General features: G+C 42.1%; 1 protein-coding gene across 14 annotated transcripts in view; it reads left to right on the plus strand.

The window, feature by feature from the left end:
- The window catches only part of PPARG (peroxisome proliferator activated receptor gamma), a 148950-nt gene that overhangs the window by 118968 nt on the left and 5273 nt on the right, over positions 1–24709 (plus strand). For all 14 annotated transcript variants that reach the window (XM_065539001.1, XM_015445349.3, XM_074033000.1 and 11 more), the window contains 2 exons: positions 1167–1366; positions 11939–12389. In XM_065539001.1, coding sequence (XP_065395073.1) covers positions 1167–1366; positions 11939–12389 — 651 coding nt within the window. The remainder of the gene's footprint in view (positions 1–1166; positions 1367–11938; positions 12390–24709) is intronic.

Below are 24709 nucleotides of genomic sequence, written 5' to 3' on the forward strand. Positions count from 1 at the left end.
GCGAATTGCTTGAACCCAGGAGGTGGAGGTTGCAGTGAGCTGGGATTGTGCCACTGCACTCCAGCCTGGGTGACAGAGCAAGACTCCATCTCAAAATAATAAAATAAAATAAAAGCCATCTCTTTGTTCTGGGATTCAGCAGAGACAGAGTCTTGCTAGAGACATAAACGAATATGACGGTCTCTGCGCTCAAGGAGCATATAGTCTAGTGAAGCCGATCACCATAAAAACACATGGCTGTGATACCACGTCGTGAGTGTAAGAACAGCTATGTATGCATGGGGAGCAGTGGACATGATGGCCAGGTACCCTTATTATGGGAAACATAGAACCTAAAGTGTGCCCCCAAAGGAACGTGATTCAAAATAATATTTTGCTGAACATATTGGTAAGAAGGAAAGAAAACATATTTGAGTTGAAAAGTTACAGTTTATTTTTTCCCCAAACTAGTCCCCACTAACCCCTCTTACATTTTCCTCGTTGCTTTTCTTTCTTTCATTACCTTTTTTCACACTTCCTCACCCTACAGGCCGCCAGTTTGTCTTTCTGACAAACATCATTAAGTGGTAACTCTGGAGAGTTGGGAGACAACTATGGCTTCTCTCCTCTACATGTAAAAGTGCTCTCTGGACTAGTAAGATGTGATAAAGCACCATCCATATTTCTTTTTAACAGAGACAAACAGATCATACAAACTCCCTGAGAACAAAGCCTATGTCTGTACAACTTTGAATTCTACACAGTTTCGTATTTTAATTCGTGAAACGTGTTGATCCTTCTAGTGCCCTGACCTTAGGTCAACTGCTGGGGATACAAAGAAGGTGACCTTTGAATTGGGTCTTGAGGGATGAATAGGAGTTGGTTCTCAATTATTTCATGTTTAAGTCGACATACTTTCCTCCCTTTGCTAAACTCTTGAATTCTTTCACTTTCGCAGCAGGATTATGCATTAACTTTTTAAAATTAAAGTGAACAGTTTAATTTTTACTGATGGTCTGTGCTACTTTTATAAAAACATGAGCAAACTGGTAGACAGAAACCAGAACTCGAGAGCAGTGGAGGAGGAGATGCTTTTACTGTGTGGGAACGAGGGCTGGGAGAGCATAGTGTATGTTCAGAGCAGTAGTAATCCAATGATTCATCCTGTCGTTCCTCTTCCTCCATAGCCATCAGGTTTGGGCGGATGCCACAAGCCGAGAAGGAGAAGCTGTTGGCGGAGATCTCCAGTGATATCGACCAGCTGAACCCAGAGTCCGCTGACCTCCGGGCCCTGGCAAAACATTTGTATGACTCATACATAAAGTCCTTCCCGCTGACCAAAGCAAAGGCGAGGGCGATCTTGACAGGAAAGACAACAGACAAATCAGTTAGTTCTCTTCTGCTGTCTTCATTGGGGGAGGCGGGGAGTTGTTGTGGGTGTTTGTTTCTTTGAGTAAATGGTTTACTGCGCTACGAATGCACATGCAGAATATTGTTCAACTGTTGGCTGTTAACATATTGCAGACTGAGTCTGAAATGCAGGAAGTGTTTTCAGATAGCATAAGTAAACATTATTTTGAAGAGGGAGAAAAGTCCATCAAGTCTTTGAGAATAGTGTTAGAATGTATTGGTCATCCTAACTTTAATGAATGAACTTAAGCCCCCTCAGCCTATCACCCTCTTTTAGGATCCATCTCTTTTCTCGCCATCAAAATAACTGGCCACAGCAATATTCATTCAAGCAGCCTTGCTTTTCTCTGGGAAGAGCCCGACCTAGATTTAGAAAATGTATTGAATCCCACTATTTCACCTTTCAGGAGAACTACCAGAATTACCCTTTTTTTTGGGGGGGGGGACGTTGTCTTGGTTTGTCACCCAGGCTGGAGTGCAGTGGCACAATCTCAGCTCACCGCAACCTCTGCCTCCCAGGTTCAAGCGATTATCATGCCTCAGCATCCCGAGTAGCTAGGATTACAGGTGTGCACTACCATGCCCGGCTAATTTTTGTATTTTTAGTAGAGGGGGGTTTCGCCATGTTGGTCGGGCTGGTCTAGAGTTACCTCTTAGGGAAGTTCAACATGGGGCATAAAATAGATTCTAGATATTAGGTTACCTTTCCTTCCTTGTAGCATTCTTGATTATTCCAGGGCAACTAGAAGCTCTGTCCTTTTATTACATATGGAATTTTATCTTCTGCAAGGCTCTGAGCTGCCTGGGCCACTCCAGTGGACTCTCCAACATCTGTTCACTCACTGAGCAGCACCATTTAGAAAACCCAGAATGGGTTGTAATTGTTACTGAGTTAGGTTTTCCAAGCAGCAAAGCTCTTCCCTGACTGGAAACTGAGAAAACAACATGGAATTATAGCATAAAATTGTGCCTGAATTCTAGTCCCAATTCTGCCATCAGCTTGGATGACCTGGATCATGTCTCTGTACCTCAGTTTTTGTTTTTGTTGTTATTTATTTATTTAAGACAGTCTCGCCCTGTTGCCAGGCTGGAGTGGCGTGGCACCATCTCGGCTCACTGCAACCTCCGCCTCCCTGGTTCAAGCAATTCTCCTGCCTCAGCCTCCTGAGTAGCTGGGACTACAGGTGCATGCCACCATGCCCAGCTAATTTTTTTGTAGTTTTAGTAAAGATGGGGTTTCATTGTGTTGGCCAGGATGGTCTTGATCTCCTGACCTCATGATCTGCCCGCCTCAGTCTCCCAAAGTGCTGGAATTACAGGCGCAGCCACCACGCCCGGCTTTGTAGCTCAGTTTTTAACGACAGGGTTTGGCTTTGATTCTGATGTCTGCACAATGCTCCTAGGGCTGTAAGAACTGCAGAACACACTCAGAAGACACTGTCCCAACCATGGAAAGCCCTTGTATGCACTCATTTATTTTCACGTGAACACCTCCCAGAGAGCTATGCAATTATTTGATAGATATGTGTAACTTTTCCCCTATTCAGATATATTGTGGGGAAAATCTCATTAACTTTTCATGTATTTTGATGACCATCTCAAGATGGTAGTCCTTCTGTTTAGCTAAACCATTTAGTAAGAGAATCAGTTAATAGAAAAAGGAAACTTGCGGCATAGAGCCATACACTGATAAGGACAAAGAGTTTTCCGATTTGCAAATAGGTCTCTGATACCTCAACAATAATATACCTGGATTCAATTCTTTACAGTATAAAAAAAACCTTGCACATTTATTAGGTTCGAGTCACATTGCCACCTGACTACTGCTATTATTATCCTCTTTATTTTAGAGATGAGGAAAATAAAGTCCAGAGAGGTTAAACATTTTGCCCTAAGACCCCACAGCAAGTGTGTAGAAGACCTGGGACTATAATGCAGGTTTTCTGGCCTCTAGTTCAGAAGATTCGTAGCACGCTAGCCCCTCAGCGCAGTACTTTAGGAAGCTAGTCTTTCCCACTTGCTGTCAGTGAGCCAGGGAGACATAACACACTGAGAAAGCTTCGCTCTGAGAAAACTTTCTGTGATTGTTTTCTCTCAGTTTTTAGAACAGTAGGAATTCTTCACCTCATCTGCTGTCCCAATATATTCACAACTGGAAAAAATTTGTGCTGTTTTGGTTCTTTTCAAATTACAAAAGTCCTTGACTAGGACTGCTGGCTTTTACATGCGCAGGACTGCACAACACTGGTGATCATAAAGCTCATTCGTTCAATGAGAAAATTGGCCATAGCAAATCAAAAACAAATGAAGACCTCTGCGTAGCTGATTGGACTACAGAAAATAAACTATTCATATCCAGGAAGAAAAAAATTAAAGGATTGCTGAAAAGGAAAGAGCCCTAAAGCAAACTATCTACAGTTTTGGTTAGTTTTTTTTTTTTTTTAGGTGGGGTCTTGCTGTGTTGCCCAGGCGGGAGTGTCTTGTTATATTGGCCAGGCTGGCCTTGAACTCTGGGCTCAAGCAGTCCTCCCACCTCAGTCTCCCAAAGAGCTGGTATTACAGGTGTGAGCCACCAGCCATGGTTAGTTTTCATCAACTGCTTTCTCACCTTCTTTTCATCCTCCAATTCGTACCTACAATCCTTATTAGAAATCCTGTCAACTTAGTAGTACCAGAAAGTCAGGCAAAAGACTGAAAAAAAAAAAAAAAAAAAAAGCCTCGGTGGTCAAGAACTTAAAATTACACTACTGGTGTCCAACGTGCTCTTATCTGTGTCACTGGAGGACACACTCAAGATACCTCACTCCAGTTGACTCCTTGGCTCTAAATCTTTGAGTTAAAAAATAAGGAGGTTCTTTATGGAATAAACAGGTATTAAGTTATTTAAAGGAAAGGGCTGCAAAATGCTTGGTTATGGGCTTTTCAAGTTCAGAGGCCAAGCATTTGTCATTTTCTTCCAATAACTAGGACTATGTCTTGCCCCTAATAGTTACTCAGACTATATTTGCTTAATTGAATTAAACATGGTTGCTTATGCCCTTTGAAATTCTGGACTTTCAACAGAGGGCCTCTAACTAGCCCAATATTTGCTTACCAAACTGCACATTATTGATGATCTGGATTCAGGCAGGATCTGGAAAAAGAGAGACTGGGCCAAATTAAAATAATCCGTTCACTGATGACACAAAACTAAACTACAATTGTTTGGCACCCTCTCTTCTCCTTATCTTGCAAAATCAAATTAAACACTAGTGGAAAGAAACAGTTCAGAGAGGAATATGGGAAAGGAAAAAAAAAACAAAATGTGATTTTCAATGAGACTAGAGATTTGTTCTTTATCTACATGATTATGTTATTCATTTGATAGCATCTTTCTCAGGGGTGTTATGTTATCTCTTGGCCAGGACTCATGAAAGTTAAGATTTGCATTGATAGGAAAAGTTTTGCAGAAAATGTGGACTCTTGAGAGAGTGGGAGGTATACAAAAGTGGCTATGGCTGTGCAGCAGAGCAATTTGCGTTTCTTATACACCCTGCTTGAGACTGATGTCATTAGTGTTGGTTAGGCCAAGGCTGGGGGAGGCTACTCAGAATAGTGGGTTGCCAGTTACCCAGAACCTTTGGAAAAGGAAATGACTTGATTGAAGAGGCCATTCTTTAAATGTATCATTCTCCTCAATTTCACCATTGCCTATTGTAGAATGCCTGCTGCCTGCTCAGCGTGTGCCTCCAGGCAGACCAGGATTCCTTCCCCTCCCCATCTAAACTTCCTTCTCCTGGATCTTATTCCCTAGGGCCACTTGCACCTTTCAAAATGGATAAATTGCATTCCCCTGCTCCCCTTCTACCAACTTTAACATCATGTCCTTGGTATAGGATGCCCTACTTTTCATTGTTTTGCCTAAATAAGAATATGCTTGGGAAATTTAGGCTTAGGGCCAGGAAAAGATGGGATATGGAATTGTTAGCTATGGATTGCCGGACAAGAAATTTTAGGAGCAATAGACCTTTTAACCATCCTCAATAGGATGGAACTGATTCTCCCCACAACCTATTTCCCTTTCAGTGGCTTGCTCCAGCCAAGGCCCCTTATTTAAGAGGTCTTTCTGCACTCTGAAAACCATGCATATGCCAGAACTAGGTGCTCTGTTTCATGAAGGCAGTTTGATAACTGAATGGACTTTGGAAGTGCTCAGTGTTTGACTATTACCCTGGTGTGATGATCACACTGGGTGTATCATTGTCACATGATCCCATGTTTGTTGGTGAAAATAAACAGTGGTTTTCAAAAACCATTTTCAGTGCCATGGTTTGTCATAAAACAATAAATAGAAAAACGCTTGATGTGCCTGCCAACTTTTCACCCCCTATCTAAGAGATGGCGAAGCTCTGGCTGCACTCTATCTGCAAATAAGGAATAAAACTCTTTATTTGTGCTATATTGGACTTTGGGTTCCAAAGCATCACATTGTTTATGGTAGGTACATGTAGAGTCACTGTTTTTATAATTATAAGAGCAAACTGGTGCCATTGGAAAAAATGGTCTTTCTAAATAGTGTGTGAAATATGAAACTAGTGAAGAATAAAATCAATATGGAAATGTAAACTTCTATGAAAACATTTCCTTACCCATTTAAGTTTGTGCATTCTGAAATTTACAATGGCCATCAAACCCAGTGACTCAAAGCTATTGGAAAGATATCTGTCCTGTTAAATCCTACACTTACAGCTAAACAACATATGGGCTCTTTTCCCTTTATCTCTGGAAAAGCCCGAGTGAGCTGGAATTTGCTCCCCAAAGGAAAGACATCAGTCAGAATCCTCAGAGAAAGGGGCTTAGGGACCCCAGTAGAAATAAAATCAGGATAGTAGTGCCAATTTGTTTCTGGGGCTGCTGGAGAAGTTAGGCTTCTGGGATCATTCATCCATCTATCAATATTAATAAAATAAATTCTTCTATTGCCAGGACTGTCAGGAATAGCTAAAGATATAAAAGATCTGAACCAGTTTCTTTCAGAGAATAAGTTAAAAATAATATTTTTAGAGTTAAAAAGAAAAGCACTTGGATTGTTTTCCCCAATGGCTGGACTCAGTTGGCCAATACCTTTGCTTGCCTGCTGAATAACTCTTTGGCTGGCAATTGATTTTTTTAAGAGCTGTGGTTATGTGCTAGTTCATTAGAGTGTGAATCATTCTTCATATTAACTTTTCATTTGTTTGTCTTAAATCTCTAAACCCTGCAGGAAAGCAGAATATCTTTGACAGCTTTCAAACTTCACTTCTATCACACACAGCACTCCACCAGCACCTCTAGGAAACAGTCGTTCAAAAGGCACTGCCCCAAGACCCCAGCATGTAAGAGCGTTAGTTTAAAATCTCCAGTTCATCCTAGAATAATCATTTTAAAAGGAAAAAAAGAAGTGAAGAAGTCCTATGGAAAGCAATGGAAAGGGAAAAGTTCTCAACCCAGAATCAGGACTTAGGTTCTAGTTCCCAGTTTGCTATAAATGGCACTTTGACTTTGGAATGTCTCTGGCTTCCGTTTATTCATTAGTCAGAGAATGATGGGGCAGATTATTTCTGAAGACCCCTTTTGTCCTATAAATCTCATGGTTCTCAACAAGAGGGAAACAGGAACAACGGGCAGAAACCAGCAAGAGGCTGAGGAAACCAAACCAATGAATTTTGGATTGTAGCTAACCGAGGAGAACCGCGTGTGCCACAGGTGATGAAAGTCAGATGTGTAAAAAGGAAGAAGGAAACAAAATGAAGATGAGCCCTAAGAATTCAGTGTTTTGCCCTGGTAAAACTAGGAACATCAGGAAAGCCACACTTGATGAGGCCCACATTTTTCCAAGCCAGTTTTTACTCTGACAGGGTTACCTCAAGTGATTGAGAGAGGGTAGACGGGTTGACTACACTCATTCAATCTGCCAAATTAGAAAAGTCACCCAGAATACCCTGTGCTTTTTGAGTGATTTTCATGTTTATGAAAATTCCTTAGCTTGCTATTTTGTTATTCAAAAGGATTATAAACATAGAGCATTCATGTATAATACCTTTCATAACTCATGTTAAAATGCTGATGTTATTGGATTTCTCAGGAACAGTACTGTTCTATTTCTCCATTCAAAAAGGTTAAAAAAAATTAATTACTCTATTTTCATCATTAATCCCATTTCCCCCATTGTCTTTGTATTCTACATAGGAAGCATGCCATAATTGAATTTACTCATCTATATAAAACAGTACTTTAATCCTATTCTGAAAATCAAAATATATTTTTGAAAATCAAAATATGTCAAAATTGAAAATCAAAATGTGTCAAAATATTGAAAATTTAAATATATCAAAATTAATTATATTTGATGTATCCCTCAAAAAATTGATTTCTCCTTACAGAAATCTTTTTGCTTTCCTGGAGAAACACTGGGTTCAAGTGCAGCTTTCTTCATTCTATTCTGGTCTGTCCAATATATGAAAAGCACAAGCACACAATGACCAGTGACAGATTCGCTATGAAGCTAATGAAGCTTCATGGGGCCCTTCCCTTGTGCAGAGCTCCTTCCAGTGCTTGGGGAAGGGCCCAAGCAATTTTATTCTCATAATTTGTAATACCTTCCTTAGAGAGGCCCCACTACTGTGTACATTTTATGCACCACAAAACCTGAATTCACCCCATCATGTCCTAGCTGTAATTAAGCTTTCTTTCCTGTTAAGGAGGGACGCTTACCCAGCCATTTGATGTAGGGTCTGAAGATAAATACACTATTAGCCCCAAACTAGAAGTGTTAAATCATTAAGACAAAATTTGAGAATGATACAGCTGCTATAATGGCAATCTTTGGATAATACTGTCCAGGCTGATGGCAAGTGTAAGGACTCCACTTTGCTTTGTAAAAAATGCAAAAACACGGCCGTGGAAGTACAGTACATTTTGTATGGAACATTGTACCACATTGTACCAAATGTCATGTTAAATTAATGATTCAAGATAAAATTATGCAGACCAAATTTGACCAGGGTTTTAAAAGGTTCTCTCTCCATGAAGCAGGCTGGCCACGATCTTCTCTCTAGGTTTGAAGGTAAGGAGGTTCCCTGTGAAATATGAAAGTAACGCCTAAGTGAGCTGTCTGCAATCTAAGAATTGGTGAATTGGTTGCAAAGAAAGGCAGACCACGCCCACCCAGGGATCTCTCTTGCAGTTTGACAGAGAAAGAATCTATGCATCCTTCAGAAATGCAGTGAAAACAGTATAATCAGATATGACTAGGAAAAAAAAAAAAAACAACTGGTGTTCATTTGCATGTCAACACCCAGAATTCTCTGCTAGTTCACCTCTTCTTCAGAATGCAGAAAGGACTGAAAAAGCTGAAATGGAGCCTGGCACAGTGGCTCATGCCTGTAATCCCATCACTTTGTGAGGCCAAGGTGGGTGGATCACCTGAGGCCAGGAGTTCAAGACCAGCCTGGCCAACATGGCGAAACCCCGTCTCTACTAAAAAAAAAAAAAAAAAAAAAATAGCCGAGCATGGTGGTGGGTGCCTGTAATCCCAGCTACTCTGGAGGCTGAGGAGAATCGCTTGAACCCGGGAAGTGGAGGTTGCAGTGAGCCTAGATCGCGCCATTGCACTCCAGCCTGGGCAACAGGAGCGAAACTCCATCTCAAAAAAAAAAAAAAAACTGAAATGGTTTGGCATGATGGTGGGGTGCTGATTCCTCTCTCTGTCCTTGAGTATTTACTGCCAGGAAATCCTGACCAACATCAATTGCCAAGGGGTTAAAGTCACATTGTTGTTAAATTGGGAGAGAAAATTAGCAGGATTTTGTGCCCTGTGTTCAACTATTACAGAGTTTCGAAAACAGGAACCTGGAGCTTTATATGAGGGGACAGGGGAAGTAAAGGGGAAGAGTGACAAGGGTGATTTATCAGGGCATACTTCCAGATAAATCACTTACATGGAGGTGAAAGAATTTCATGCATATGTTCTGTGCCAAGAAGCCAAATGGTTGAGCAGAAGCTCCTCTGAAAGTTGAAGTGGGCAGTTCTGGGTACAGTCTTTCCACATGTGAAAAGGCGATGATTTTGTATTCATGTTATTTGTACTCCTGCATGTGCAGTTGGTCTTTTCAGGTGTCCAGACCATCATTTTCTCATGACATTAAAGAAAGCCAATAAAGGCTAGTTGTGGTGGCTCACACCTGTAACCCTAGCACGCATTTAGGGAGGCCAAAGCAGGACGATTGCTTGAGCCCAGGAGTTCAAGACCAGCCCGGGCAACATAGCAAGACCTCATCTCAAAAAATGAAATAATTTTTTTTTAGAAAAAGAAAGTCAGTATTTCATTAATATATATTATAATACACTATAAAATGCCTGTAGAACAAAGAAACACGTTTTCTCTAGGTTCTGTGACAGCATCATTATCCATTCAAATTTTTCTCATAATTAGAACCTGACATTCTGGAAAAATACAGTAAATTTTCATTGATGTTACTTGCTCTGCCCCCCTTTTATTTCTCCCATTAATAATATTAATCCTGAAAAGAAGAAAAGAAAAAGGAAAAAAACCACCCAAGCGAAATGTTTAAGAAATACGGTACGGACAGTTTGGTCCCTTGAAAAATTAGAGCCACCAGGTAAACCTGTTCTGGGGTCCTCACATCTGTCCCCTTTTGGAGTTTGGTAAGTAGTACAGTTGAAGTGAATTTTTTTGTAACAAAAGTAAAAACTTCCAGAATAACTCCAGTAAAGGGTGTTGACGTGACGTACAAGTTTGGAAATATATTTAACATCTGAGAGTCCTTAATGTTGGTGTTACTTCCTCCAGTATAGAACAAACTTAATCTTTTGATGAAAATCATAGAGTTCCATAGATATGAATAGAATCTCCAACCGGTGCATCTTGAAGCCAGCTGCCACGGCCACTCATGCACCTTCTCTGTGCCCATTCAGGAGAGAATTCTCAACATCTCTGCTCAAAACAGTGTTTACTTTTAGTCTATCAGAGACTTCATGTTTGTTGTGCATGCACACTCACAGCTCTCCACACACATGCCCACTCCCCACACACATCCTGCTTCTGAGAAATACAACTAGAATTTCCTCTGGAGAAGAGGTGGAAACCCCTGATTGAGAAATTTAAGGCCTAGGAAAGGTAAATGACTTTTCTTAAGTCGCATAGTTCACCACAGAACCAAAGCTAGAATGCAGATACCCTCAGCTCTTCTTCCAGTGCTTTCAGGTATACAAGTATTTGAACAGGATTCAAGGTTTAACTCCTTATGTGTCTTTCAGTGTATCCGGTGTAAGTAAAATGTTGCCCCTTAGAGCAGCCTTGAGAATTTCTCAATGACTACAGACTTTGGTTAGTTCTATACAAGGGAAGTGAGAGAGAGATAATGTCATGACCAAATGACTTAACTTTTGAAAGCAGCCTATTGCAAACTTAAATAACTGGGGCATGTATTTTATTGATTGACCTGTAAGGACAGATATTTTAAAATGTAAATTCAAAACTGTTTTTTGCAGCATTCACCTATAGGCCTTCTATATCTGCTCTTTGTGAAATAGATGGCTTCCAGAGCATTAAAAAAAGAAATAGACATTTTCTTGGTTCAATAGCTCTAATCTGCTTTCAGAGTGATTTTTTAATAGTTAAGCATATTTTATGTGCACATAGTTTCATTTGCGATCTGAGAGGATTTCATCTAAAACTGAAAAGTTATTACTCGTGAAGGAGAACAAAGGAAAAGGAAAAAAAAAGTTTAAGAAAAAAAAATTGTTTTAAGCCTCTAAAGTTGCTTTATGTTCAAGTGGGTATTTTCAACCCTGAGTTGCTGAAATGATTTTTTATTGAAAGAAGGTTAAAAGTGTATTTCATTGAAAGCCAAGATAAACAGTAGATTTTGTATCATTTTAAAAATCAACAATTGGCTGGGCATGGTGACTCACGCCTGGAATCCCAGCACTTTGGGAGGCCAAGGCGGGCAGATCACTTGAGGCCAGGAGTTCAAGACCAGCCTGGCCAACATGGTAAAAACCTGTCTCTACTAAAAATACAAAAACCAGCCGAGCGTGAAAGTGTGTGCCTGTAATCCCAGCTACCCAGGAGGCTGAGGCATGAGAATTGTTTAAACCTGGGAGGTGGAGGTTGCGGTGAACCCTGATTGTGCCACTGTAATTCAGGCTGGGCAGCAGAGCAAGACTCTGTCTCAAAAACAAACAAAATAAATAAATAAATATAAAAATCAACAGTGAAGACTCCCCAAACAAAAGAAATTGGGATTCTTAGCCAGTCATAGGTAAAGTGTTACAGTGTAAATTAAAGGGAAAGAAGACCAAAATTGGTGAAATTTGTTTGGTCCCAGAAGATAATTAAGATGAATAAAAGAACTTGAGAGTATTTTCTCATTATTAAGCATCTTCAGCTTTAAAGATTTTAGTTAGCAAAGCAAGTTTACATAAAGAAACAGTTTTCTGAACTGGGATGGCATTCACTAAGTTAGAAATCTCCAAGTCACCCATGTTTTCCCTGTTTTATTTGCAGCCATTCGTTATCTATGACATGAATTCCTTAATGATGGGAGAAGATAAAATCAAGTTCAAACACATCACCCCGCTGCAGGAGCAGAGCAAAGAGGTGGCCATCCGCATCTTTCAGGGCTGCCAGTTTCGCTCCGTGGAGGCTGTGCAGGAGATCACAGAGTATGCCAAAAGCATTCCTGGTTTCGTAAATCTTGACTTGAACGACCAAGTAACTCTCCTCAAATATGGAGTCCATGAGATCATTTATACAATGCTGGCCTCCTTGATGAATAAAGATGGGGTTCTCATATCCGAGGGCCAAGGCTTCATGACAAGGGAATTTCTAAAAAGCCTGCGAAAGCCTTTTGGTGACTTTATGGAGCCCAAGTTTGAGTTTGCTGTGAAGTTCAATGCACTGGAATTAGATGACAGCGACTTGGCAATATTTATTGCTGTCATTATTCTCAGTGGAGGTAAGATTTGTCTTTTGATCCTCTATGAAAGAGGGTGGGATGATGGTGGGATGGCCAAAAGAATTTTGGATTTCCTTATTAGTCTGCGTTCTTTGTCGCTTTAAGTGCCAATGGCATAATGCCATGAATCACCTCTACACGTGCAAAACACTGTACCAAGAAAGAGTATCATAAGTTTGCAGTATGAAAGTTATGAGTAACCCAGGATCTTCTCTTTCTTCCCTCAACAATATAGTTTTTCCAATCAAATGCCCTCTTCTTTTTCTTTTCTTTCTCTCTTTCTTTCCTTTCCAGAAAGGAAGATTAGAGGCCAATCTAATCTTTGGTTCCTGTAAGTAATGGCATGTATAACTTTGCTTAAGACAATGCTTACTTGACGTAGAGAAGGAACTACTAAGTGTTTCTGGTCAAATCATGCTCCTGCCCTTCCAACAGTAAGATACTACTTTGAATTGCTTTCGTGATATCAGGAATTAAGGCATACCTACTGACCTCCACCCACTCTCTTGTGTGGATTCCTCTGATGGCTTCCCTTCAAAATACCTTTGTGAGGTAGTTGGTTGTGATTAAGAATGCAATCTGAACCGAACACACAACATAGAAATAAATTTAGTTATTTAGCAATTTGTTGTATTTTTGGCCCTGCAAGTACATGATCTGACTAACCAGTTCCAAAAGCCAGATTTTTTACTGAGTGTGGCTTTTTTTTCCTTTCCTTTTTTTTTTTTTTTTTTTTTTTTTGTGAGACAGGGCCTCACTCTGTCACCCAAACTGGAGTGCAGTTGCATGATCATAGCTCACTGCAGCTTCTAACTGCAGTTAGTAAGCTATGATCATGCCACTTCATAGAAGTAATACATGGCCATTTTACAGTTGGGCTCAAGTGATTCTCCCACCTCAGGCCCCTGAGTAGCCAGGACTACAGGGGCACACCAACATGCCCTGCTAATTTTTAAAATTTTTTTGTAGAGATGAAGTCTCGTTATGTTGCCCAGGCTGGTTTCAGATTCCTAACCTCAAGTGATCTTCTCGCCTTGGTCCCCCAAAGCGCTGGGATTATAGGCATAAGCCACCACGCCCAATCTAAACTTTACTTTCAATAGCCTCTCATGAGTAGAAGAAAGTTTTACTTTCATCTCTCTGTATAAAAACTTTTTTAAGTGGCAAGTTTTCCTATTGAAGTGGACTTCAGGTGAGCTTTTTATATGTACTCTACAGTATATCCTCTGTGAAAAACCCATCGGGGGATAGTGGTAAACTGTGTATAACTGCACAATGTGTTATAAAGAGCACGATCTTTTGTTGTCCAGTTGAAAGGAGAATGTTTCTGAAATCAGGTGCATAGTGCAGTAGTCATAAGAACAGCAAACATTTATTTAGTATTTGCTGTGTGCCAGGCAGTATTCTAAGCACTTTGTGCATATTTATTCAATCCTTACAACAATTCAGGGAAGTAAGGACTATTTTACAAATGAGGAAACCAAAGCGCTGAGAGGTTTTCTCATTTGCCTGAGGTCACGTGGCTAGCAAAAGATGGAGACAGGACTGTGAACCAGGCATGCTGGCTCAGACTCTACACTCTCTACCATCACATCATGTGGAATACCGGCCTTTAAATGCCTAGGGTGCAAATAGATCACAATACCCATAGTTTACCTTTGGAGCTGTAAGTCCAGGGTCCAGTTGTGATTCGCTTTAAAATAACTACTTGATATTATAGCTTTTTATTGTTGTTGTTTGTTTTTTGTTTTTGAGCCAAAGTCTCGCTCTTGTTGCCCAGGCAGGAGTGCAATGGCACGATCTCGGCTCACTGCAACCTCCACCTCCTGGGTTTAAGGGATTCTCCTGTCTCAGCCTCCCGAGTAGCTGGGATTACAGGCACATGCCACCACACTCGGCTAATTTTTGTATTTTTAGTAGAGATGGAGTTTCATCGTATTGGTCAGGCTGGTCTCGAACTCCTGACCTCTGGTGATCCGCCTGCCTCGGCCTCCCAAAGTGCTAGGATTACAGGGATGAGCCACCGCGCCCGGCCGATATTATGTTTAATAGAACAAAAATATACTACCTGGCATGGTTTAATATCTTGACCACATCTACTTCCTAAATTAATCCCTGACTCTCTGGTATCTTTGATTAATTCAGCAAAAAAGGATGAGATTCCAGTATAAGGCTTGCCAGAAGAAAAATATTAAATTTTGAAAAACCAGTTTAGAAAAACAGTTGATATTATTTATCTTGTATTTTATTTTACTTCATTTTATTTTATTTTATTTTTTGAAATGGAGTCTCGTTCTGTCTTGCAGTGGCGTGATCTCCACTCACTGCAACCGGGTTTTCCTCCTCCCAGGTTCAAGCGACTCTCCTGCCTCAGCCTCCCTAGTAGCTGGGACTACAGGAATGCACCACCACACCCAGCTAATTTTTGCATTTTTAGTAGAGACAGGGTTTCACCATGTTGGCCAGGCTGGTCTCAAGCTCCTGACCTCAGATGATCCACCTGCCTCGGTCTCCCAAAGTGCTGGCATTGCAGGCATGAGCCACTGCAGACTATTGAGCCACATGCAGACAATAGCCACCCAGACTATTTATCTGCCATTTTAAGGCACATTTTATGTTTAATAAAATTTGGAAATATATTAATATTTAATTTATTTCAAATATTTTTCCTAAGCATACTATATATCCCATGTCTATTCTTTTCACTTAGTCAATTTCCCATGTCATTACATACTCTTCGTTAATACTTTTCATTAACTTTTTTTTTTTTGAGATGGAGTCTCACTCTGTCGCCCCGGCTGGAGTGCAGCGGCGCTATCTCTGCTCACTGCAAGCTCCGCCTCCCGGGTTCACACCATTCTCCTGCCTCAGTCTCCCGAGTAGCTGGGACTGCAGGCGCCTGCCACCACGCCCGGCTAATTTTTTGTATTTTTCATAGAGACGGGGTTTCACCATGTTAGCTAGGATGATCCCGATCTCCTGACCTTGTGATCCGCCCACCTCAGCCTCCCAAAGTGCTGGGATTACAGGCATGAGCCACCGTGCCCAGCCGACTTTTCATTAACTTTTTAAATAAAAGTAATACACGGTCATCTTATAATTGAAAGAGTACAGAAAGGTGTAAGTGAAAAGTAAAGGGCTTTGCCCTCAGGATAAAATAGAATTAACAAAGTCCTATTTTTCCTATCAAGAAGTTTACGTGCACACTCATGTATATATAGATATATACATTCATATATGTGTATGTTCATAGCAGTTTGTATTCCTACCCACATACACGAAGGGAAGCATTTGAAATGAGCCATTCAAAGGTACTTAGTTTCTACTAGGCAAGGTCTATACAAGAAACAGTCATGAGAATTCTGGGCTTTATGAAGTGAGATCTGAGTCTCAGGCATAGAGGATGAGATCCACCTGCTTGATTGTGCTTCATTAGAGTAAGACAAAATTTCTCAATTGGTTTTTCCTCCTATTCCAGATTTTCCATTCAGCTAAGCAAAAGGCTTTCATCCACTAAACAAATTTCTGATCCTACCCAGTCTTAACAAGAGTGATTCTTTTCTCCTCTGCAGTTTACTCTAAAGTCTATCAATTACTTTGGTGGTTTCAGAAAGAAGTGCTTTTGGTGGGGATCCAGTTGGCCTCCTCCTGAGCTGGCTGTGGACTCACAGAAGAACTTCACTTCAGCAAAGGCACTTAGGGCCCCAGACTAAAAGAAAGATGAGCAAGATGTGCATCATCTACGAGTGGGCGGGGGTAAGGAATTGGGGATTAATGGGGGTGTCCCTAGAGGACCCAAAGAGGAGATTTTTAGATGAAAGTAACTGATTTGACCCAACTCAGTATTTGCTGGGGAAACTGGAGTTGCTACCTAAGATTGCTGCCATTAAACTTCAGCCTTAAAAACTGCTGATACCATTTGATTGGTACTTAGATTTGCCCGGGCTTAGCATCTCCGCTGTTCACTCAGCTCTCAAATCAAGCTGCTGAGAAAGATGACCTAGTTCTTCTTGAGTCTTTCTCCCCTCTCTCTCCCCTGAGCTTGGGGACAAAAATTAAACTAAATAAAAGGAACAGCAACCTATTCTAGAACCAAAGTTCAGGACTTTGTACCTTTTTAAGAGCATTTCATGTACATTCTCTCATTCAATCCTGACAGTGCTCCTAGGCTCTTAATTCTCATTTCACAGAAAGAAAAGTGAGGGTCATAGACTTAAGCGATTTGTGTAAGATTCAACAACTAGTGCCACAATGGAACTAACATTGAAACCTGGGTGTCCTAACTGCCCCCTCTGGCTCTGGCCAGTGGATTGTGGTCAATAAACTCACTCTTGTGTTGGTGGCTGCAACCTGCTCTCTCTTCACTGTATCCCTAAAGTAGGCCCATATCTAGAAGCCAGGAACAGTGCTTCCTTGGTCATCATGGTAAGCAATAACTTTCCTTGCACTCCCTAGTCTTACTGACAGGCTGGGCGGCGTCAAGAGTAATAAAACTGCCTCCAGCAAAGCCATGTTTGCAACTGGCGCCGCAACATCATGCCAGCCACCCTAGCAAACTCCCAAAACCTACCCAGCAGCCAAAGCCAAGCATAAAGCTCAGTGAAGCTGACAAGCCCCAGGACACTCTGGTGGATGTTTTGCCCCCTTGAGTGTTTGCTGTTTTGTGAAGAAAAAGTCTAGAAGAGTTCCAGCTGGAACTCTGAAACAGGCAAAAGCTCTTTTTGTTAATTCAAAACAGTTTGGAATCCATTTCAGTTCTTCCTAAACCTCCAAGATACAGGGGAGGAAATTCACTGGATTTTACAATATATTTTTCAAGGCAAATTGCCATCGCTGTCCTAATGACAGAGGAGCTGCCGATATCACTACAATGGCCGCAGATGGCAAGTCATCCAGCCTCCTCCTGTGCCCTCCTGAGTCTGGCTTGGTGACGCAAACCACCTCAAGGGCAGCTCCTTCTTTTTCCAGCAGTTCCGGCACTGTTCCTTCTCTGTGAAGCCACTTTGGAGGGCTGTTCTTGGCATGATCATAGACTTTTCTGCTGTTGAGTGGGCAAGGAGAATAGGGTAGAAGCAGGGAAGTTGTTTCATTGCTATGCATTTATAGATCAAAGAGGAGCAGATATTTTATGTTGATTGGATAACACCTAGTTAGGTGAGTAACCTAGGCCCCTGGGGCTCCCCCATGGGTCATACCAGATAGATACATTTTTGTAAAATTTGTTGGAATTAAAGTAGAATCAAAGCCTAGTGCTAGCCCAGAATAAGTTATTCAATAAATGCTTGTTGAGTGAATAATCATCTGAAATGATAATAAAACTACCTACCTTTTGTTGAAAGCTTCAGTATGTGGGAGAATCTGTCCTGGCCACTTTATATACATCCATAATCTGTTTGTTTGGGTTTCTTGGAAGGAAGACTGCATGGCTGCATACATGGACTTTTTTTGCCTCCTTTTTATAGATGGAGAAAATGGAAATTTATAGAGGTTAAGCAGTTTGCCAAAGGTCAAAGAGCTGTTAATCAGTGAGGCCAAGTTTCAGACCCAGGCCTCTCAGACTTTGAAACTGGTGCACTTAACCATTAGACCCTGCTGCCTTTTGTGTATTGAGATATGGAAGCATCTCAATTAATTGCTTCGGTCCTAGAGTTCTTTGGCAGTTATCAAAAACTGCCTATTTCCATATTGCCTCCAGATATTGTAATTAAGAATTTTCAAGGCCAGGCACAATGGCTCATATCTGTAATCCCAACATTTTGGGAAACCGAATTGGGAGGATCCCTTGAGCCCAGAGGTTTGAGACCAGCCTGGGCAACATAAGGAGACTTCGTCTCTACAAAAAATACAAAAATTAGCCAGGTGTGGCGGTGCATGCATGTGTAGTCCAAGCTACTCTGGAGGCCGAGGCAGGAGGATTGCTTAAGCCCAGGAATTTGAGGCTGCAGTGAGCTGTGATTGTGCCACTGCACTCCAGCCGGCAACAGAGTGAGACCCTGTCTCAAAAAAAAAAAGAAAAGAAAAGTAAAAGAATCTCTAGATTATAGTTCAGATATTACTTAGTAATATCCAAAGTCCTCCTTAAGACACCATTTTAATGTGTAACAAAATTAACACCCTAGGTTTTGAAAATTACTTAAGGAAGGAATAGGGCCTGGTGATAGGGCTGAAGACTGGTGTTCTGGTTCTTAAATGTGTTCAGCCAGCAGATAGCTGGAAATAATGGTACTGTTTGCAGCACTCCCCACAAAAATGGACAGTAAACTTTAAATAACTGAGTAAACACATCTCTGCTTAATGAGATACCATCTTATACTGGGTTCTAATATAGATAAGTGGTTGCAGAAAAATGTATGAGAGGAATGTTAAATTGTTGAAATACCATCCAGTCCCTTCATTTCTTCCTGCCCTTCAGAAACACACAGAATAACCCTGACGCAGCTGTCACAGCAGAACGCTCGCTCCGGCTCACAGAACACCAGTGTTCCATCAGCACTGAGTTTGAGGAGCACTGGGTTTGGGTGTATTCATCTCTCTTCACTGTCCCATAGCTGCCCTTCAAAATCTTGAAACTGTTCCCAGCTCTAAAATGGAAAGTGTCGTCTTCTCTCTGGAACAAAAGGCTGGGTGCACTTGCTTGAGTAGGCCATTGCTTTCCTGGAGGAAACTCCGGCTTATGGAGTCTCTGCTTCTGCACAGCCCAGTGCCTTCCACCCCCTCTTCATCTGCTATCATCTGCATTACTAGTTAACTGGAGAGGAGACCAAACCCAAAATATTACAAAACATAGATATTAAAAATACTGTGAACAACAGTCAGCCCACTTTCTCCCACCTCTCCTGTACCAGCTAAAGATTTAGCTCCCTCATCCGTAGAGTTTTTTTGGACAAGACAGGCTGGTGCCTACATGGCGAAAGTTGTTTTTCTCTCTTTTCTTGTAATATTGCAAATAAACAAGGATATCTGCTTTCTCTTGAGCAGGACGACAGCCAAAGAGTGTTATTGCATAGTTCCTGTCCCCTATCTGGGCTACGATTGTGTCCGAGAGTAACAGCACTTATTTATTAACTGGAAAAAAATTTTACGGGCACCTATGTTGTTTCTGCATAGCTTATAAGGCTCTTCTCTTAGGCCACTCCTCTCACCCTGCCCCCCCAGCTAGTTGGCAGAATGGCTTTGAATAATGACTCGCTTTGAGTTATCTAGAAATGTCCCATTAGTTCACCATTTTCATAACCCCATAGACTTGGTTTGACAAAGGTGAAGTTTATTTATGAGTTTTCAACTGGCACCGAATTTCTAAAAACCAGAGAGCTGAGGGCGGGGATAGAACGATGGGGAGGAGATGAAACATCCTAGAATCATCTGATATACTTTAAACATATACATATACAGGCTTTTGTTGTTTGTAAAATATAGAAGCATCTTTATCTGTGACTGTTGAGAAATAAAACCCCTTCCCCAGCCCAGGCATGGTAGGCTGGGACCATCCCAGTGAGCAAGCAAGCAATTGGATTTGCCCTCAGAGACTGACTATTGGGTCGAATGCTGAGTCATTCCTGACCCCACACCGGCAGTCCTGGAAGAGGCTCAGCCGGTCAGTCGGGGCTGCTTTCTGGGGTACTTTATCATTTTGGGCTCTCACAATATGTGTTTAAACTCTGAGTGACCCCAGGCAGCCTTCCAGACTGGCACAGTTCACCAAAACGTTCAGACAGATCATCTGCAAGTGAGGAAGAATGAAAACCCAGCACTGGTTCAAGTCACTCCTAACAGATACAGGTGGTGAAGGCATCAGTCAGTCCTAGAGAAATCTTTGGAGGGCTCACCAGTGTCACAAGTAGGGAGACCAGAAGAGGCAGGCTGGCACAGTGTAAAGCCCTGGAATCAGATGAACAGGAGTTCCAAATCCCCACTCTCTTCCTAGATGTGTGCTTGCGGCAATTATTTACCTCCCTGAGCCTTAATTTCCTTATCAGTACCCTGAGCAAACCAAATAACATGATGTGAAGCCTCTGGCACAATGCCCGGGACATGTTCAGCACACAGTAAATGCTGATTTTCCCTTTTGCCCTATATGATATAATTTGAAGCAGCGCCACTCAATCCTGCCAGTCACATTGCTTGAAATACCACCAACAGTGATTCTTAAGATCGCTTATTACAATATAAATACCCCTAGGAGATATCAGCTAATCGCTTTATCAACTATCACTTTAAGGGGATTAGGTGTGGATTGAGAACAAAACCCAGAAGGAAAGAGATCCTGGAGGAAGGGGAGGGCCTCGAAGTGGGGAGGATTCGGACGTCCTGTGGCCCCCAAAGGAGACAGGGAATGGCAGGACTGCTGGATTCCCAGCCTTCAGGAATTCCCATGAACTTTTTGGGGACTTCATGTGTTTAGACCATATTTAGAGAGTGTGCCTGTGTTCTGAGATCACAGGTTTTTCTCAGAGACATTGGCAAGGAGCACAGCGGGGGAGCGGGGTGGAGAAAAGTCATACCTGGCAGGTTTTAACTTCACTTACTGCCCTTGGTTTGCTGTTGCCATTTCCAGAGGTTGAGGGAGTAAGGAAGGGTAGGAGTTCTTAGTCTTCCCTTCTCTCTTCCTTTCCCTCCCCTTATCCTGCCCAGAGCATCGCAGGGTAGAGCCACCAGATGGATTCAGGGCATGGAGATGGCAGGTTAGTGGGAGACTTGGAAGGGATCATTCTTCCTATTTCAGCACCACCCTTCTTCCTCTATCTCCCACCCCGCATTTCCAGCCCCAGTCAGATTTCTTCTTGGACAGAGAAGAAGCAGAAATGTACATACACCACTAGGCTTAAGCGGGGACTGCAGACGGCTCCCCTGGTCCTGACAAAAAGGTGGGGAGCAAACCACGTGGCTGGATATAAATTGAGTGACCTGGAATGACTAGAACGACAAGGGGCCCCTAACCCCAGGGTGTACAGAAGTAGGGACACAAGGGCTTCCCGGGGTGGGACAGAAATCTCAGGTTCCATTTTCACTCTGAGAGACCCGGAAATGACAGCCCATGCTCACTTTCCACTGGTGGTGCTGTCAAGTGGAGGGGCTTTGAACAGGGCACACAGGAAAGGGTTGCCCACCCTGTCACTAGATGGGCTTGTGCTCTGGTTTGTGGTTTGGGAGTTGCATATTAGAGGTGGGAGTAGAGTGTCTGAGATGAGGCAAGTTGAGATGTAATCGCTATTTAATGGGCGGATCAAAGAAAATATTGGCTGGTTTGATTTTATTATGGTTATCCCGCTCCACCATCCCGGCCCAGTCATATATATTATTGTTATCAGGCATAGATAGGGGAAGCAATTAAATGTGAAACTGTTATTTAAACCGGCGAGTGTCAGAATGTTAACCCACTTCAGAGTGAAGGCTGTACCAGCAACATGTGTGTTCACTGCAGAATGTGCTGGTTACAGATGATCTTTATCTGTTTGTCAAAGCATTTGCAAGATCTCTATTTTATGTTATCCCCTTTCCCTGAAAGCAGCAGTAAACTACATTGCTCTTCAAATCATCCATGGCTCAGACCTCTGATTAATGTAAGGTGGCCTTGCTAGCGTTCTTATAAATACCCAGCAAGGTGCAGGCCCAGGAATAGAAAGGGGAAAACATCCGGAAAGCAGCGGGGGGCGGGGGTGGAGGGAGGGGAGGCTGAAGAGAAAGTAAAAAAGGATGAAGAAAGCAATAATTGAGGAAGAAAGAATAGGAAAAATATAGAAAGGACCCAAGAAAATCAGAGAAATGAGAGGAAAAGAAAGGTAGGAAGAAAATGAGGCACGGTTACAGAGCAGTAATGAAAATAGTGATAGCTAATTTACTGTGCAACAGACACTGTGCTAAGCACCTTCCGTGTGTCCGTCAGTCCTCTAAACAACATTATGAGTTAAATTACCGCTACAGCTCCAGTTGTTAAAGTGAGGAAACCGAGGTATAGAAAGGTGAGGGAACTTGTCCAAGGTTACCTAGCTTGCAGAGTTGTAATTCCAACTGCTTCTCACTCAGCTGGTAGTGTGCACCCTTGGCCACACATTAGAATCACCCAGGAACTATTAAAAATCCTGAAGGTCATACCCCAGGCCAAGTGAGTCCGAATCTCTAGGGATGGCTCCCAGGCATTTGTTTGCTTTTTTAGTCTCCCCAGATAATTTTAATATGTAGCCAGAATTGATCATCCCTGCACTAGACCAAGCTCCAATTCAAATTTAAATATGAAGAGGACACATGTATAACTTTGCTAAATGATCTTTCCCTATCGGTAGGATGGTGGGAAGGAATTGCTATAGGCCACACCGTGGTACTTTGCTGAATTCCATGTAGGCCCACTGTGATTCTGATGGTTGGATCAGAAAAGTACCCCCAAATTCCCAGCATCATTTCTTCAAGGAAGTAGTGAATTGGGGCTCCGTGGGTTTTTTGTTTTGTTATTGTTCTTAAACCACCTTGCCTACATGCACTCGACTACAGGAATGAGAACTTGCCTGACACCCCAAACGTGTCTGCATCAGGCATTATTTTTCTTGAGCTTCTGAATTTCTGCTCTAACCAAGAACAACTCAGAAACCTTCAATTTCCTGACTGTTGATATGCCATCCACTCCTACTTACACTCCTGACCCCAACCCCATGGAAACTGCCTTTATTGGAACGAACACAAGAATTATAATATGTTCTAAAATTCCTCTACCTATTTCATTCTCACCATGCGCTTATGAAAGAAATGTCATTGTCTTGAAAACTAAGCCCAAACCCAGAAAGATTAGATGATTTGTCCACAGAAACTAAGTGGGAGAGAGACAGGACTCAAGTCTTCAGCTTCCCAATCCACTGCCTCCTAGAACATGCCTGTGAATTTAGGGAGCAGTGCAATAAAGGAAACTTGAGAGGAAGCGCAAAAGGAAGTTAAATTGCAAAGTACTGAGTTCCCTAAGTAGCCCTGCCTCCCCTCCAGTTTTCGGTCTGCACCTGAGCTAAGGTCTTTCATTGTCTGTGGATCAGTTTACAGCTGCCTTGCAATCAGATTTGTGTTTGGTTTTGTTATTTTTTAACGCCCTAGGGACAGTCAGTTTCACTTTAGTCTCTATCAGAGAGCCAATAGGAAAAGATGCGGAAAGCCGGGAGAGCAACTCCTAGAATAGAGACAAAACCCCCCACATTAGTTTATCTGCCTCTCCTTCAGGAGACTCTGCTGTGGTCATCTGGTTCCCTAATTGAGACGCCTCCTGAGAAACTCTGTGCTAGGGAAACACCCAGCCCAGGTGGGCAGATCTCAAGAGGACCAGCATGTTTGAATCTGCTTTGAATAAACCCTCCACTTCACAGAACCAGATCTGGATAAGATGGAAGCTTTGCCCATAATCAACAGTGCTCTGTAATCAATTCCAGGACCGTGTGGATGGAGACCGGAAAGGTTTCTTTCCCAATTCTTCACAGCCTGGGGAGTAGGGAACTAGTAATTGACTCCAGCCTCCTGGAGTGCTCAGTCCTGGAGTCTGAGTCACACACACTTCCCAAAAGGGCCTTCTAGGCAGCCTACCCGAGCAGAGAGGACCCTTGGCCCTGGCCCTACACCAGACTCAACTGTAACCTCAGCAAGGTGCAGGGAGAGGATCTCAGGTGGGCCTCCTGGGAGCAGTGCCTTTTCAGGCACTAGGCTGTTGGGAATGGAGAGAAGAGAAAGGCCCTGGCACAGTCTGGGTGTTTGGATGGATTTCTGTGGCACAACTGTGGCACCTGGCTTAGCTCGGTAAAGGACTGAATGTGCGTGGAACAGAAAGGGAAAGAGACTAGTGGGGAGTTGTGACCACTTGGAGGGTGGAGGGTAGGGAACAACTCTGGCAGATGGATCTCTTTTGCCGTTGACTAGAGCTTGAAGACCAAAGGAAGCTTTTCTGTTGTTTAAGTAAGTCAGGTGTTTTAAGTTTAATGTTAATGTGCTTTTTCAATTAGATGTTTGAGTATATTTCCCCAACTGAATTATGTAGAGGGAATTACAAATGAGAATAAATCTTATAGTTTTTGAATTAGAATTTTTGAGATTATCTATTTAGTCTGATCTGTTTTGTTTAGACAAGAAAATTGAGCCTAGTGATCTTAATCAGTTTTCCTAAGATCACAGAGCTGGTGAGTGAAAGCCTTAGATGTAAAATATACAACTTTTCTCTGCTGCCCTCCTTCCCTAAACCATCTTGCCTTAATGGAGGCTCAGTCAGGGGGACAATGGGACTGATCTGTAAATGATCTAACTTATCATTGCAGAAAATATACTTACTCCATGGCCACAAAATTTCAGCAATTCAGCCA

The sequence above is a fragment of the Macaca fascicularis genome, chromosome 2 (assembly GCF_037993035.2).
Source record: "Macaca fascicularis isolate 582-1 chromosome 2, T2T-MFA8v1.1".
Taxonomy (NCBI): Eukaryota; Metazoa; Chordata; class Mammalia; order Primates; family Cercopithecidae; genus Macaca; species Macaca fascicularis.